We start from the raw sequence: 19,288 nt of genomic DNA on the forward strand, positions 1-19,288 counted from the left end.
AGCATTTTGCGAGGCTTTCGCAACAAGATAGTGTTGCTTGAAGATCGCTGTCATGACTGCCTCTTGGGAACTACTTGCTTGTAATTAGACTTGTTCGCTGTAAAAGTCTTCATTACTTATACTCTTCGTAACCGTTCTTCGTGTCTTATGAGATTATTGAGTTTAACGTATCTTATATATTGTGTCAGCAACGTTAATAATTTCGTTAGTATCCCCATGAAGCTTGAGCGCATTAACAATATTTGGTTGTGCTCTCTGAGACAGGTTGCATGGATCAAAGCAGACACAAAGGCCATTCTGGCGATACACGAACATGTTATCACTAACAATGCGAGGCTGAGCGTAACTCATAACGACTACAACACGTGGACTCTCAACATTAGAGGAGTGAAGCGGGAGGACAGAGGACAATACATGTGCCAAGTGAATACCGATCCGATGAAAATGCAGGTACTAAAAAAATTATAAATGTTGATTATATTTTAGAATGTGATAATTATAATTCTGTTCTTGGGAGAAAAATTACCTGAATATTTTCCCTGTTACCTACAAATATATTTAGAGCATTAACTTTTTCTACCCTTTGTTACCAACAATAAAGATAATATTTGTACATATATATCTATAATGGACAAATAGTTGTCTATAGATTAACGACTAAAATTTACAGTTGCACATTAAATATAAGATTCCTAACGGGCGTATATTTCAAGTGAATAAAATGTTTTCACAGGCTTACAGTGAAAAATCGAAAGACATATTTTCATCGATTTACATAGCTCTTGTGCCCCATATTTTTTTCGAAAGATTTTTTGACATATATTTATTTTTAGACGGCATTTTTGGAAGTGGTCATACCGCCGGACATTATATATGAAGAAACGTCTGGGGACATGATGGTACCAGAAGGCGGTTCTGCAAAACTAGTTTGCAAGGCTCGAGGTTACCCCCCTCCGAAGATCCTTTGGAGAAGAGAAGATGGCGGTGATATTATCTCAAGGAGTGGACCGCAAGGAAAAACAAAAGGTGAAAATTAATTATTCATAACTTTATTTCCCGTAACCGTTACAAACGCCCTAATTTTAATCTTCATTTAATTTTTTTCAAACAATTACAGTTTATTTTTTTTACAGAAAAAAACCGTTATCCGTTTTTTTGTTTTGATATGCATCGTCATTTATGGTTATAAATTAATAGTTGACTTTCAATGCAATAAAATTAAATTTGTAAACTTTAAGCGCAATATGTTTGTTTTTATTGACACAGTTCAAATATCTGTGTCAATAAAAAACATGTCCCATTCCGCTGCACTTTCGTATTCGAAACTTTTCACAGGAGATCCATTAAGATTCTCTCTGAATATTAAAACTTTTTTTTTAAAAAAAACTCAACGTCAAAGTGAGTGAAAACATGAAAACTTCTTTCAAAGGTAACATTTTACAATTTAAAGTAAATATACTGATTCCAATCGATAGTCAAGTGAATTAATAAATATCTAAAAGAATAAAAAAATATTTTTACTTGAAAATTATTTTAATACTAATTTGTTTTTTATTATTTTATTTATTTACAGTGACCGCTTATGCTTATTACGAGTAGGATAAAAAGGGATCCCAATTTCATAAAAACTAGAAATCGATTGATTTCCCTTTAATGGAATACTTCAATTTAAATCTATGAGGGTTTCAAACACGCCCTATTCTGTGAGTCCACGACAAACTCGGACGGGTTTTTTTGGTGATCACTTGCTCAACAGAGGAGTAGAACAATTCGTACCAACGCTTTATTATCAATTAAATAATCCTGCTTTAGGATTTTTACAAGTTTTTGTTCATCGAAGTTCTCATATTTATTATGTGATAATTTCGAAGCATTACACAGGGATGTATTGCTCAAGCGTACATAATTGCCAGATTTATTAATTTAATGAAGCATTTCATGAAAGATGATTTTTATTTTAATATTCAACATATATTTTATTTATTATGCAAATAAGGCAGATTGTCTTTTAATGACTACGTACCGTCACAATATTTATAGTTGAAAATTAAATTGCTTTTTAGCTTCAGATTACAATAAATACTTGTTATTTTAATAATTAAAAACTTTTTTAAAGTTGATATAAGAAATAAATAAAGAAGAGTGTAAAAATGAATATTAAGTAAATCACATCTTAAATTATTCACTATTGAATCTTAGCAGTAAATCAGACCGCAGCACCGCGTAGATCTCCTATTACTATTCACACCGCCCTTTCTAATCCTCCGGGATTACACTCTCTAGACAGTCCGGGAATAATTACTTATCTGCTCATCTCTCTACTGGGCAAATAAAGGGGGTAATGAAGGATTGTCGATTGAACTTCGATCGTCAAAAACTTTAATCCTTGAATGGCCTTTCCATTATTACATAGATAATTACCATATATATTGAAGACTTCTTAATTTTTACTATTTTGTTCCATATATTTGTTAAATCAAGTAAAATATCATAAATGTCATCCCATAAAAGCGTCATCCCGAAATCTAATAATAGAACCGCCATATTGTAAAAAAATCCATATGTCCGTTAAAGTTTGATGTGCATTTTGAGTACATGAAAAGTTCTAATGTCTCTTAAAAAATAACCTTTTGTAAAAAAATACTCACGGTACATCATCGAGTGCATAAAAATCATTTACTTTTTTGAATAATACATAACGTAGATTTTTTTTAATTATTTTCCGGGATTAGCTACTATGACTTTGATTTATAAGAACCTTGTATAGGTAAAGTTAGTAAAGTGGTTTCATAGAATCGTGCCAAGCCCAAAACAAAATAAGTTAATTTATAAAAACGTTGCGAAGGGAATCCCATTTTAAATAAATAGCTTCATTCAATTTGATTATTCATTTTGGTATCTATATTTGGACTAGAATTTTCTTGTATCCATATAACATTCATATAAACATGTCAAATAATAATAATTATTGACTCTTGGGAAAACGCTATCTTGATACGATATTAATTTCGATAAAAGTATCGCACTTGCTAACTTGATAAAAGTAATAACTATCATTGTCACTTACGAAAAGATATTTTTGGTGATCGGATTATAAATTTTATTTGTTTATGTCTATTCGGGTTGAAATATCTAAAATAATGTTCTAGGAAAAAAATAGGCGACCACTTGCATTGTGCTCAGAGTCGTTGTTTAAGAAGAATCTTCACAGTCCATTCTATAGTATCTGATTATTTCAGTACTAACGACTGTTCTTGAAAATATTGTCGTTTCTTTGCAAATTCTAAAAAAGAATCGTAAGGAATAAATTTGAAAAAGGATTAGAACGTTATTAAACATATAAAGATAAATCTTCAAGATTTGTAGTTTTCAATACGTTTATTATAATAGCTACTGTTATTTCTGGAAGTCGTGCCGAATAGCAATTGAAAACGGCACTGACAGGGTGATTAATCGGCGGTACGTACTTAACCCCACCACAGTTCTGACTTTCTCATGCCATCAGTCAATTCATTAAGCTAACAAAGTACCACCGGTAATGACTTGCCTAAGGTTCGGAGCACTTCTATACAACCTGTTAAGATTAGAGACTAGTATTCATTACCTGTCCTAGATTTAGTAGAGTACCATACTCTAATCATAATTAAAAACACTTATAATATTCCGTTCTCTTCAAACTAGCCCCCGCCGACTTCGCTTAGCCCGCACGGTCTTTTGTGGGTGTAATTTAAAAATAAACTTTTTTTTCTAATTTTAACATACCAAAAACAATTCTTATCGAATTGTATGCCTATCTATATGACCTATAGTTTTAACATGTACATTACATTTAATAGGTGCCATTTAAACTCATTTTGCGGACCGAATTTCCTGAAATTCGATTTTCGCTATCCTCTACTCGACGACAAGTATATTCCCTACACCTAAACTTTGGGCGTCTCAGCCTTACAGATCATATTGTAATGAGTTATTACATAAGTAGTAGCCTCTTATATATGTGCAAAGTTATTATTGGTTATAGATGTAAAACTTTTAAAGGGTGAATGTATGGCCCATTCGTCAGAAAAAAGCTTTAAATGTTTAAATTAATTACACTTATAACCAATCACCAAGTAACCATGGCTTACCAGTTACGAACATAAAGGGTAGGTAAATAATTAACTTTTCGAAAGTTTCAATATTAAGTCAACAAAGTAACCCTCTTCGAAAAATTTAAATTGAGTAATGTCAGTAACAATCATCAATTTGAATGAAGAAGTCTAATTAAAGAAGCCCTTACAAGTTACCTCCATAAATCTGAACAGGAAACAATATAGGCTATCCATTACGTGAGGCAATGTTTCTTTACGGAATATTCCAATGAGCAAAGTTCGAGGGTTGTCCAACACGATGAATATAGTTTTTCAATGACAGCGTAGAGGCGCCCCGAATTCGTTATACCCATCTTATTGAGTTTCCTCTACATAAATTACTTTAAATGTTCAAGTGTACTGTATTTATTCGTAGCAGGAAAATACAACATGCAGCTTTGTTTACTAATAACTATTATAATATAACTTTTTCTCAAGAAAGTTTTGGTTTCTTTGGTATTACCAATTATTATAAATCTATTCATTTTAAATATAAATAACACATAAGTTAAAATGTTTCCATTTAAGTCAACTTTTTCCTTCCCTCTTTTTCTTGAACAAACCACTACAATCTATGACGCTAGACTAGAGAGAGTGTCACTTGACTTGTGACATATCGACGGGGAAAGTTTATTCAACGATCGGCTCCGAAGACAGTTTAAAAATGTATCGAGTAGCGTACTGTTTATTAAGAGTATAAATACTGTGTTATCACCTACAAGTATTTTTATCAGCAGGTCTTAATTTCTTTATAATTAATTTATGTAATTTTATGTATATACACCTTAAGTTGTTCTCTCCTTCATGTCTCTCATCGCTATCCAAAGGCAGAGATCGCCTGGAGGGATAAGAACGGCTCTTGTACCTCTTAAAGAATTGATTCTTTTTGTTTTTTTTTTATTTAATTGTATATGGTGTACAAGAAAGTGTAAATAAATAAATAAACTAATAAAATACAATAATATAAATAACAAATAACATAATTACGATCATGATATGATATCGGAATATATATGTTGAAAGTACCTACATACATATACCGATAACCTTAATAAAGTGGGATTCCAGCTTGTGTGCTAAGTCGATTATTTTGATTCGTGTTCGTATGTTCTCATTTCTGTTTCGATCCCGAACATAGTCTTTTCCTTGGCGATTATAACCTTACCTGTGAGGTCCAAAGAGATCACGTTACTCTATTGGAAGTTATCATTGTTTATAGACACAGCAGCCAATGCATTGTTTTGAAAGGTTACTAAAAAAACCCATTTTAATTCATGAGTAGCTTCTAACTAAAGTTGATGAACGTTCTTCATTTAATTATATTTTTTGTCCGTTGCTCATCTGTGAAATGTACATCATTTTATTTTGAAATAATTCGTCTTTACAATTTTATGATATCGAAATTTTTAAATAGGTTTGAGGAACTACTCCATCGCTGTACTGTGCCGACATTGTTTGCTAACGAAGCGTCGATCGTGCCTCTGTCGACCGAGAGCTATACACTTTAAACCATCAAACTTTCCGTTTCCTTGGAAAATATTGCCGTAGCTTTTTATCTTCTTGTTTGAATAATGGCTCTAAACGTACTTAACTGCCGTTTCGCCAAGGTGTCAGGAAAACAACTCGAGTTCGAACCACTAACGGCACTTGTTTATCGAAGCTCGCCTACTTCTGGCGTTTTCTAGTGTTTTCAAACACTTCCTTGCGAAATGTAAAGTAAGCACTAGTATTGATAGTGGCGAAAGACTCATCAATCTTGAGTTTGGTCTTCCTCTAAGTTTCCTTTATAAACACGAATTTGTAAAATTGAGTTAAGTTTTAACTTTTCATTATTATTTATACATGTCTCAAGTTTTCTATTTAATTTTTCATTAATATATAAAAAAATGTTTTTTGTTTAGTGACGTCTCTGGAAGGCGAAGTCGTTAATTTGACAAAGGTCACGCGGTCGGAAATGGGCGCTTATCTATGCATAGCAGCTAACGGCGTCCCACCATCCGTCAGCAAGAGGATCATGCTACATGTACATTGTAAGTACAAATTATTGATTATATAGGTTTTGTAAACACAAGGATTAATATTGATAACATTTAACAAAGTATCCTCATCAAAAAACCCAATATTTGAATAACAATGTTGTAAAATATGTTTTTTTTAATTTATAAGGCTAAAGTTCGTGAAAAACACCATCTGTATTTATTAATTTGGTTTTAAAAATGCTAGGTCTCATTATCTAAACAATTGAATTAGCTACTGCGTCAACCGAAACAGATATAATTACGCTCATGGTACTACAGTTTCTTGAAGGATTTTCAGCAATGCATCGCTACATTTATCATCACCATCATCATTTCTGCCGTATAAGCTCCATTGCAGCACGTACGCCTTCCCGGAAGATTTCCAATAGGAGATAAACCCCTATGGGCAACACAAGGCGCAAAATAGATGAACTTTCTGCGTGATATGTGACCTGCTTACTGCTACTTCAACTTGCCAATTCGCTTGCCTAGAACGGTTACTTTCGTTCTAGAACGTTAAAGAACTACTCATTTGTGATTTGATCTTATAGAGAAATCCTGTGTAAAGTACCTCCATGGCTCAGCATTACCTACCCAGCATCAATACCAATAAATTGTTGTAGTCAGTAACTTTCTGTAAGTATATTATGGACTACAAATAAAATTTTGTAGAAATTCAACGTACATTTTGACAATTTTAATAAAAAGCAAAATGAACATTGGTATTATGTATTCAAGACATGAATCAATTTACCCATCGATAAAGTCTACTCACCTGCGTAAGGCGGCGAGCAAAAAAGCCACGTTGCGAACTCACTTATCAGAGGATCTTTGAGTCTAATTTATAACCAGGAGTTATTCAATGCTCGGTTAGCCAGGGAGCGCCGAGCCGGCATCGCGAACACGTAAGCAATTGGGAGATTTTCGTGTTATCACGTATCATCTTCGCAGCGTGCCGTGCATCCGAATTCAGGCGGCGGGTCGTTTGTAGTCGCTGCGTCGTGTTTACTGCCCTGTTGACTATCAGCAATCATGGAACGATGGAATGCTTACACTCCCTGAATACTGTGTTACATGACTTCTCCTATGTAGTCACGACAAATTGCTGTCAACCTTTACCTATTAAATTGAAAATAAGCTAATTTGTTTACGTTCAGAAATCTGTAAAATGTTTTATATTCATTTATGATTTACGTAGTTATTAACTATGTACATATTTTACTGCAAAAATGAAGAAAGCAAATACAAGGTACAATGATACTCGCTTCCCACTGCAGGTCTCCTCTTCCCATACGTCAGTTACTTTGTAGCTAGTTAGGCATAAAAAATATCATAGGACAACAAGTTTTCTGTACTGTATCGAAACCGCCATATAAATATACTGTGCCATAATAATTAACGGAACGGAGCGGTCGATACTCCCCCCGTCTCGCCACGCGCAAACCTAAGGCACGGTACAGAGGTTTCTGTAACACTATGGCTACTAATAAATAGTTACATTAAAACTGCATTTAATAATTTATAACTTATTTGTTTATTAAATTTACAAAATCTACCTTTAGTTCCTTATATTTATTTACAAACATTTGAGGTAACATTTATTAAGGTTAATTTCATCTGGATATCGAAATTACGTCACAAAACCTAAATGGATTATTATCAATATCCATTCCCGTTTGCATTCATTATTCCGTCCTAACTTTATGTATATTACTGATACCAGAGTGAAGATAGCGATGCAATTAATACCGACCAATTTATAGTAGTTTAAATATTAGTTTTATTAGCGGGGATACAAATCAAATAATGAATTTATTTAGCATATAAATTAGGTATTAAGAATATATGAAAATGTTTCCTTGAAAAATTCACATTTAGCCCAAACGTTAAATCATAAAAAGTAAATTAAATTGGTTTATATCTCGGCTTAACTGTTTATAATCAATCATTTCTTGCTTCCTATGAATTTTTATAAACCTCAAGATCATCCGTCACCACTGCGATATCAGTTTCTCGTGTTCTATTAAAATTTTAATTAACTGTTCTAGATTCGTGAATTGGCCTGCTCTGTTTTGGTTTTAGTGCAATATGTATAAAAGTTTTTGTGAACGCGGGCTGGCCCGACGGTCGAACGTGTTGTCCGCTAGGTATTTGCATTCTGTTATTGGCAGTTCCGATGTAAACACTCGTCTGATTGGACAGCACCATATCCGCATACATTTGTTTTTATATTTAAGCTGAAGGTTTTAAAATTCTCTTTGATAATGCGTTAAAAAGGAAATGCGCTTTTTCATTGGGTTTTTATATTAAATTTATTTTACTATTCAGTGTAAGGACTAAAAAAAATGAGACGTTTGAGTAATTATACAATAAAATGTTGCATCTAATTTATTTATGAAATAAGATATATAAAAATATATAAATCCTTAAACAAATGTGAAAATAAGAAAATCATCGTAATTTTATACCTAGTAAAAACATTATAAAGGAATACATAACCTAAATAAATACTACTTTAAAATAATAAAAGATGTTAAAAGTAAAAATAAACTGATCGTTTCCATCCAAACAATTAATACTAAAAAGTTAAATTTTGATCATTTTGGTTAAACAATATATTATTTTCTACTAGCCGGATATTCATGGCTGCAAGCCTGTGTATTGTATCACTAATTCCTCATGGATGATAAAGCTTTAATTTTTTCACACTCGATGTCGGTGTTGAATTTTTAACTTTGCCACCCTTACATAAACAAATAGAAGATCATGGCACACCCGATGACAACTGGGAGAAATTCACTTCATAGGAAACGCAATTTCAGACGAACAAACAAACTACCGCCTGGAACCCTTCCACTCCGTTTAATTACTTCACAAAGAATGCGCCGCTTTCCCCCCATGAGGAGACAAAATTAACGCTCTCAAATATTTAATTTAAATTTTCCTCCCTAGAGCGAATGATAACAACCCATCGACTCTCGCGGACTCTCTCGGTTAACATAAAAACACTTTTAGATGGTCTTGAGAGATGCAATTCATTTGTAACTTAAAATGCTTAGTAACGGGATGAGTTTCTTTTACTTGATTGGTTTAGATCAGGCAAGACGCCAGTGTAAGTTTAGTGGAAAAGAAATAAAGTGAATAAATCCCAATCAATTTGTGAGCGGGGCGTCCTGTTCCTTTTAATTACTTATACTGCGGCGCAGTTACTTTTCTCTTTAATTTTCTCCGATAGATTCTAGAAGTCTATAATATTTTCGTTTTATTACTTTTTAATTTGAAATGGAGCAAACAGTTTTTTCAAAATTATTTTTCTTTGCAGAATTTAAGAAATACTCTTTCATTTTGGCCGTTAATTTTTCTTTTTAAATAACAATAATTTGGTCATGTGAAAAGTAAGAAAGTATGAATTGCTCAACGCAGGTAAAGTCTACAAAAAGCTAAGGAATCCAAAGTCGGTAGCGTGTGCGCCGTTCGGTTAATCAAACTGTCACTTCAAGAATTCCGCGCGAAATCCTCTCTAGGAAAACTCTTCCCAACTTTTGATTGCTGCGAGGAATTCCTATCCACTTATACATTTAGAAAATTTCTTAATCAACTATTAAATGCGACATACTTGAGATTAAACCCAACAAACTTAATTTTCATAAACTATTAATATTGCAAAGCTATACGATGCTTTAATTTTAATTAGATGAACATCCCGGCGGTTCGTTATTCCGCTTTATTAAATAACCAGAAGCCCCATTGAGCCTTCGAGTTATTAATTAGAACAAAAATTCCGATCGTTCAGATTTTGTTCGCTAAATTGGCCACTCAAACTCGTAAAAGCCGTCCAAAGGAACTTAACGACGGTCAAAGAGAATAACCGCAAATAAGCGGCGATCTAAGACCGAATGAGAAAAGCCAGTTTCCCTTAATTCAGTGTAAACTGGCTTTAGAATGTTGGTAATACGGCTTACACTTGTAGAGTAATCTATTTTTAAATTCCTTTCTCTCTTAATGTTCTTCAGCTCTTTAATTCTTTGCTGTATTCGTTTATACGAATAATAAAGTGAAATTACAATCTTAAATGCTTTACAACGAAAGGAATGCAATAAAATCTTTAATGAGGATCACGGAATTTTAAAGCAAATCTAGAAAATGTTAGAAAAGTTTGTTGATTGTTCGTAACAAAACTTTTAACTATTTAACATAACATACATCTATCGGTTTCTTATTAAATGCTTATGAGATAAAGTTTTTTGCGTGCTATCGTATCTGCCTACATTCGAATGCACTTCTGATAACTGTTAATTATAACTATACACACACAGTATCAAATTTATATAACACGCCCGCGGGATTGAAAAAGTCTACGAATAACATTAAAAATTTTGCAACATCCACTGTCAATTTTAGAAGAGACAAATAAGTAAATACGTTGAACAAACGCAAGTAATGCAGCTAGTCCCCGGATAATATTCAAAGTAAACACGTGACAGTTGCAGAGAGTTTTACCGCTGAACGGCGAATAGCGCCTGTACACAAACAGCGCGAGAGTGCTAATCTTATGAAGCAATTGCACATCCTTTCGCAGCAATTCATGTTTATTTAGACATATTGGCTTATTTATCTTCTAACCATACGAACCGGTCATGACTTTTGAACTGACATAGTCTTATTGTTTTAGTACTCTACCATCACAGGCAAATATTATGAAATTTATTTGTATTTTTAAAATATCAATAATAAATGTTACAGAAAAACGATCTCATTTCTCAAATAATATAAATATTTAACATGTTTACTTCATTATTGTATATTTATATTAGTATTTTTAACCATTCTGAATAAAAAGCTTATCCGATTCTTTGTTTCTGAGTTACCACGGCAAATTATAAGGACAAATCAACACTGTTATTGTTCATAAAGTATGTACAAAAGTAGTTGGTATGCAACCTAGTTAATGTAACTTAATATAAACGGCATACCTTTTTCCACAACAATATTGCTTGTTATACCTCAGGACAAGTTTGAAACCGCATAACTACATCGAATTGTCCACAAATAAAACGCAAATTTTAATTTCAAGTGACATTTGCAAAATACGGTAAAAGTGGATATGGGTTTAACTAGACGAAATGTTAAGGCTTTTCACGGATCTAGCGAACCGCATGCATAAACACGCTGTGGGCAAATAAATGCAAATGGAAAATTGTGTAAACAAGAACGCAACTAGAACTGCAGTGTTACAGCCGACCGCTCACATTCTCTAATGCCTGATGACCGTAGAATGCAGATAAAAAATACTAAAAGAATCAAGTATTTTTATTACACAACACTATTTATTTGTTTATGTATGTTAGTAAAATACCCAAAGCATGGTGATAATTTTTTAAATATTTTATAATAATTGATATGGCAGACTATATTGTCAAAACTTATTGGCCTGTCACAGTATAATGGAAAAAAATCTGTATTTAAAACGTATTTCAGAGTGATGAACAATAAACAAAACATTAGTAATATAAATTTGTTACTGACTTAACGAAATGAAAAAAGTAGCCGAAACCGTTGAACCGTTTTCTATATTTTTGCAGAGCAATTTATTTGGCGGTACAATTTTATGTAATACTTTGGTATTAATGACGACATGCCAACTCCTTGGTTACCACATATCAAAACTATTGTATAGTGTACATCGCTTTGAGGATATTGTAACAAATAATTATTATAGAAACCACGAGATGGATTTCAAGGCCAAAAATACAACAAATTAAACTAAACCAGTAAAAACACACTTTATTGTAAAGCTTATCCCCAAAAACTTATATATAACAGGTTGTCAAATATCTCCCTTCTGCTTTTTTGCTCTTTATTCAATGCTTTATAAAAAGCGTTACGGTGATCGGATTTAGTTCAAATATGCGCCGTTTTGTACGATAATCTGTTTCCATCTAGACGGCAACTTCATAATACCACCCTCGTAGAAGCCCCCCTCCTTATTTGCGAAGAACTCGGACAGCCACTTTTCACAAACCTCTTTTGAGTTCAACTTTACACCACCAAGGGCGTTCGCCATGGACAGGAACAGGTGGTAATCACTTGGCGCTATGTCCGGGCTATATGGTGGATGTGATAAAACCTCCCATCCGAGCTCCCGTAGCTTCTGACGAGTCATCAACGAAGTGTGTGGTCTGGCGTTGTCCTGGTGGAACACTACACCCTTCCTGTTGGCCAATTCTGGACGCTTCTGGTCGATCGCCTGCTTCAAGCGGTCCAGTTGTTCGCAGTAGATGGTAGAATTAAGCGTCTGGCCATATGGGAGCAGCTCATAGTGGATGATTCCCTTCCAATCCCACCAAACACACAGCAAAACCTTCCTGGCCGTCATTCCCGGCTTGGCCACTATTTGGGACTATTCACCGGCCTTCGACCACGACCGTTTTCGCTTGATATTGTCGTATGTGATCCATTTTTCGTCGCCAGTCACCATCCGCTTCAAGAATGGGTCGAGTTCGTTCCGTTTCAGCAGCATATCGCAGGCGTTGATTCGGTCCAGAAGGTTTTTTTGCGTCAAATCATGCGGCCCCCAAACATCAAGCTTTTTTTTGTATCCAGCCTTCTGCAGATGGTTTAAAATGGTTTGGTGACTAACTCCCATCTCCTGGGCGATGTCACGAGATACCACATGCCGGTCTAACTCGATGTAGTCCATGATTTGATCGGTATTTGTCGTCACAGGTCTTCCACCGGCTGGCTTATCCATGGTGTCGTTTTCGCCGGCTCTGAATCGTCGAAACCATTCCTCCGCGGTTCGAAGTGATAGAGTACCATCCCCCAAAACACCATTAATCTCACGGAACGTTTCTCTAGCGGATTTGCCTTTAACGAAGGAAAACTTTAAAATAGCGCGAATTTCGGCGTTAGTGAACTCAATGTTTGCACGTCTATAACTGTTGAACGCAATATCCAAACTAATCATGCATAGCGTCGTTTTGTAGGTTATGTCAAGACCTTTCAAATTATGTATAGAATTGCCAGATACGAGCTCTGTAGCGCTTTGTACATAGCCGCGAAATTCAAAAGACAAAAAGGCGGAAGGGAGATATTTGACAACCTATTATTTTAACTTTCATCTCCATTAATAAAGTTTTTTTTAGTGTAAACATTTTAATTTAATTACATACTTTTTATTACTTAAAGACTAATTAAAAAACACGTTCTCGTGGTTGCTTCATTGATTATTTCATACATGATAAAAAATAATAGTACACATATTTATTTCTTTCAATCTTTACTATATACGAATACAGAAAAAGAAAATTAATAACGAGAAATAGGCACACGTCGTACAAACATAATGAAAAGAATTGTATAATTTTTTATATCTATTTAGGATTTGGAAAATATAATACTATGAAAATTTAATTAAAATACTTTTAAATGACTGATGATCTAACAAATACCGAAGGAATGATATGATAATAACAATTTAAAATAAATTATAATTTTTAAATTTATGTTTGAATTTTATTTAAAATAATCTAAAATGAATATAGTAGTTAAACAAATAATCTATAAGTCTCTAATACAAAAGTATTCAATGAACTTATACTTAACTAACATATATATAACAGTTACAAATTGGTATCATACACTATACTATGAAATTAGTTTCCTAAAAGTCAGAAATGTTCAAGCAAGACTCACTAGTTGAAATAAATCTTACAATGTAATTTCTCGCACAGTCCACCCACTGGTGCAAGTGCCGAATCAGCTGGTCGGCGCTCCCACCGGTACAGATGTGACGCTGCAGTGCCACGTCGAAGCCTCGCCTAAAGCCATTAACTATTGGACTCGAGAAAATGGTAAGCGTATATTGATATCATATTTATATTAAATTGCTTTAAAATATACCTAATTAATTATTACATTCTTCTTTGTACAGGAATATTAGACTACGTAAATGATAAAGTTATAACTAAAGTCTATGTTTTACACATAATATTTGTTTTAATTAATATTTTCAGTTATTTAAAACACTAATCTATTTACATGATCATTACTCACGTATAATATAATATTATAGCGTCAACCACAAACACAAAATACACAGATGCGAATAGTCTGCATAACTTTGATATTTGCTAAGTTAAATAAATGTGTTTTGTTTACCTTTCTGTTTTTGTACTGTTTTATTGTAATTTATCTTAGCAATTTTGATTATTCTTACTTTTGGATAACCTCATGCCAGAATAATAATGTAACGTAATATGGAGGACGTAACATAGGTAATTTCGGAGTTTGAATCAGAACTGAAGATATCTGCAGATAAACCTAGATTACCGTCGTAGATCGAAGAACTGCTCGTTTGAATTGGCATTGGGTGGTGCGCATCACCCGTGCAAAAGATGGTGATGGTCAAACTTTTTCGAGTGGCGATCACGAGCCGCTAGAAGCGGCGTCTCTAAGCCCTCCACTAGATGAACCGAGGACATGTTTAAGGTTGCGGGGAGTCACAGGGTGCAGGCAACGCAATGCAGGTCATCGGCGCAATCTTTGAAGCTGATCTATGCCTTGCAATAGCCGTCTATCGGCTGAAAAAAAGAACCACTCGGATCTCTGTAACAGGCCTGTGTGCATAAAGCAATTTCACCGGCAATTATAACTTATGATATGTCCGACTAACATAGTAAATACAAAAATAAAAACAGCGTTCAATTATTACAAAAAAGTGATGGTACGATGATGAAAGAGTTTTAAGTCGGCAATGAAACTATTTCACCATAATTCATTCAATAACTAAGATGAAATATCACAGTACAACTGTTAATAAATAACAATATAATAAAACACACATGCAGTATTGCGATATGAGCAACCATAAATCGACATAAAAGACCATATTATTCAAACGTAAACATTCCTTCTCAATAGTGCATAAACTTCAATTCTATTTTTAGCGCCAAATGCAAATAATAACTTATATTCAGAGTGATAAGCTATAAGTGTATAAGGATTAAAGGAGTAGATACATAGCTTAATTAATGCATACCATAATCTACCGTGTCATTAATAATAAAAATGAATATAAAAAGGTAACAAAAAATATCTTAAAAAATCCGGATTACGACTTATTAAACCTAATCATTGTTTACTCTTTGTGTTACAGAAATTACCAGCCTATCGCATTCCAATCGAAAAAAAATATATAACCTATTTCCTAGTGATCGCAATATACAAGATAACTGGAAATAGGTGTAAGTTTTAAATACTAACGCAATAACGATCGAGAATCTTTAACAAATTTTCTTCACTATTTCGCTTTGTATTATTTACAATAAAAAATTATCAAGTACAATATTTCAATATCCGTTTCGTTAGACATTACTTAAATAATCTCGTGGTAGGACTAATGAATTTATGAGTATTTAAAGTGAATTTCGTACAAGAAGAGATTCATTAAAATATGCAAATGTTGAATAAAAAAGTTTTTATTATAAGAAAGTTTATTTGAATTTACAGCCGCATTTTCACGTAACTCAAATACATTTCGCTCCATTAAAATCTGAATAATATAGAACAAAGTATAATTACAATATTTGATTACGCCCTAAACAGAAAAGCTAAGCCGAAAGTCGAATATTTTACGGGCGACTCGTAACTCATAAAGCTTATTAAGTCCGAGGCACGAAACTTAAGAACGGAATAAGCAACTAATTTCATTATTCATAAAGCACATTGAAAGCGCTAAAGTAGTCATTATGCAGACCGTTACTCACTTTTCTACTATCCTTCTTTGACAGGCGACTGCTGGTTGCCGCTAACAAGTTACGACGTTTTTATAGACGATTTGAAAGGATAATTAGCAATTGCCTTATCCGAGTTATTTGTTACGTTATTTTGATTACAAGCTGATAAAATTGTAAAGTATAACTCTTTAATTATAGGGTCATACCAGAACCGTTAATAACATTTTTCCTTTATTCTATTAAAGAATGTATTAAAACAGTGTTTAAATAAAAAAAAACTGCTATAAGTACACTTAGCTTCAATAAAAAATAAAAATGTAAATTGTGCGAATTTTATTTCTTATAAATTATGTCGTCTAAATGGTCAGCATTTAGACGATTCATGTCAGGTATGCTCTTGAAATCTGACCTCGGTATTACGTGTAACTCGATCCAGAAGTGATCATATGATAGCACTAACCACACAAACGCCCAGTAATTATTCAAAAACTTTATAGAATGAAAGATACTAGTAAATATTATATAATTTTGTACTATATTACTACCAATACCGCTGTGCCGCGCTTTAGGAAACCTCGGGGAGGTGCGGGCCGAGAAAAAAGACCCTATGATGGGTCGGACATACTCCCTCCATATCCGCACACACAGCGCGTACATCTAAGGCGCAGTACAACGATTTATGCAGCTCTATAATTAAAACAAGTAACGCGTATAAATTATATTTAAAAGGAATATTTTTACTTTTTTGTTTCTCTGTTAAATATATAATACCATTAAATTTTGTCAGCGTGTTAGTCGAATAATATCAATGGGGATTTATTTACAGCGTTATTACAAATACCATAGATTCAGCATATATCACAACAAATACCAATTGTTCTCAAAGTATTTTTAGTTGGAAAAGTATATAATAACTATGCTGCAACGGCTGCATATTTTACCCTTTTAAAAAAGATATAATAAATAAAATCAACCTGTTTTTAGATATAATTAAGACAATAAAAGAAATAACTTAATCTATGCAATTTTTTGCGATGTTATTTATCTAAATTTGTAATAACACTCTTTTTCATCAAACTTTGTCTTGAAAAATTAATTACCAGACGTGATTAATAACGGGCTGATTATAATATGTGTTATATCTATAACCAATCACCATATATAATGATACGGGTTTCATCACGATTTGGTATCATTTGACCAAGCTTTTCGAAAATTCTTACGTCCTGCTATTTAATATACAGAATTTTTTAATTATCACACGTAGCTACCACTGCACATTCAGACACTGTACTCTGAAAAAAAAAAAATTCCTATCATGTAAACCTAGCTTACCAATAACATAAACAAAAATTTTGTTACTAGAGAAACTCTGTTAGAATACATTTAATAAATGAAATGAATAGAGAACTTCTAAACATATTGCTCTGAAATTTATCTTTCTCAGAATATTTTTTAAATTAAAACCCGTTGATTTTAAGAATCAAGATTTTAATGAAATAATTATTTACAGCCTTACATTTTTATTTTCCCTTCAATTTTACCGCCACACGAATAAAGCAATTACTCCCCTTTTTCGTATAACGAAAGAAAACATAATTTCAGCAAAGAATAATATTGAATGAAGTGTAAAAACACGTCCTAACTAATATAAATAAGGCTCTTAACCTAACAAAACGTCGACCAAGGGTCGGAAACTTCATTACTTCTCATTAAAATGGCGCTGTAAGGATAAAAGTTGCTTAAACAGGGCGAGGCGACAGACAAACAGAGCACTCTGTCGGTTAGGGAACAGAAGAAAGTGACCGTTACAAGATAATGAACAAAAGGACAATGTACAGAATAATCATCATTCATTATTATAATACTGTTCCTGAATTACGTTCCCTATTATATTATTAATCCTTCTCATAGAACTCACGTCCCTACAGACATAGCACGGCAATGTTGATAACCATCAAACCGTCTGTTCTCAAATGTCTCGTGTGCATTTTACCAATCGCGCCCTCCCCTATCTTACCGCACTTGCCACAGGCGGTCACTACTGCCACACACTTTCACATTGTAGAAACAACTGTGTATAGTGTACACGTTAAAACAAAGCTTTTCTTGCCAATAGTAAGAAATTGAAAAACTTTACTATAAGTTAGATATATGTTTAACTGATAAAATATCGCTCGACAAGTCTTCATTGGAGCTTTTTATCATAATACCATATAATAATAATTTTATTTAACTTCGCTTTCTCACAAAAGTAGTTTTTTTTTTGTTTTTGACACATTAATAATTGTACTTATCAAAATGACTTATTCTTAAGATGAGTAAATGTTGTTACCAATAAAGATATTAATAAATTTTGGCATTCAGTTTCAATATAACGAAGGTGTCTGGAAGTATATAAATAATAAATGAAGGAAAAAAATTTAAAGGAATTAAAAAATTTCAAAACTTAAGTTAAAGGCAAAAATTTTTTGACCATTCTTATAACATTTTGACAAAATACAACATTATTTAAATACCTCAATTTATATATATATATATATATATATATATATATATAACGTACAAAAGAAATAACTAGCGACTATTGAATAATCGAGAGTACAGCCGAAACTTACAAACATTATATAGATCCTGTTTGAAGTGGGAAATAAAAAATAACAAAAAGAGCTATTCCTGACACTATGAACAACTCATTATCAAAATGAAATATTTCGTAATAATAAGTTTAAATATCACCCTCCTTTGTCTCGTGATAAAATACTTTTTTGAATATCCTTCGGTCGAGGGGGCAATGAAAGTGTAATGCTGGACTGCTAGCTGTTAAAGTACCTCAGACTTCTTTGACGCCTTTTGTTAAAGCTATGCACGCATTCTGTATATCATTACTGTAGTTACAACGGCGTAGCCTATAGCCGTAACGTCTTAGGATAGAGCTGCAGTCCCCCACCCACATCATAAACATGCGAGCGGATGCAATTGTCACGTAATATGTCAGACAATAGCTTCGTTAGTTCCTCTTCCTTTCGAATTGCAATATAGTTTTTTATACATAATCGCTTGTGATATGAACATAAATATGTGCATTAACATGCCTACATGTATTTATCTATATACATCATATTATGTAATCACGTACTGTATATAGTGTAAATATTTTTTAATCTACGGAGAAAAACATTAAAGACTAGATATAACTTTAAAAAAATTCAAAACTCATTTATTTTGTTAATTTAATATTTGCTGAAGTTTTAACAGTAAAGAACATCATAGTATCACATGCATTAGCAAACTAAAGGAACAACATTTTTCCTTTCATTTCTTAATTTAAACTAATGCAAACCGCGTTCAAAATCGTAAACGCTTGTTTATCATTTGATTAAAGAAAAAATCTTATTTTTAA

General features: G+C 32.9%; 1 protein-coding gene across 1 annotated transcript in view; it reads left to right on the forward strand.

The window, feature by feature from the left end:
• The window catches only part of LOC137926861 (lachesin-like), a 52,307-nt gene that overhangs the window by 24,798 nt on the left and 8,221 nt on the right, over positions 1-19,288 (forward strand). The window contains exons 3-6 of the mRNA XM_068770587.1: positions 265-450; positions 834-1,026; positions 6,032-6,160; positions 13,882-14,001. Of these exons, the coding sequence (XP_068626688.1) occupies positions 265-450; positions 834-1,026; positions 6,032-6,160; positions 13,882-14,001 (628 nt within the window). The remainder of the gene's footprint in view (positions 1-264; positions 451-833; positions 1,027-6,031; positions 6,161-13,881; positions 14,002-19,288) is intronic.

Source organism: Battus philenor, unplaced genomic scaffold (genome assembly GCF_028537555.1).
Source record: "Battus philenor isolate CCGP_79_NKW_IND1 unplaced genomic scaffold, ilBatPhil1.0.hap1 SCAF_3, whole genome shotgun sequence".
Lineage (NCBI taxonomy): Eukaryota > Metazoa > Arthropoda > Insecta > Lepidoptera > Papilionidae > Battus > Battus philenor.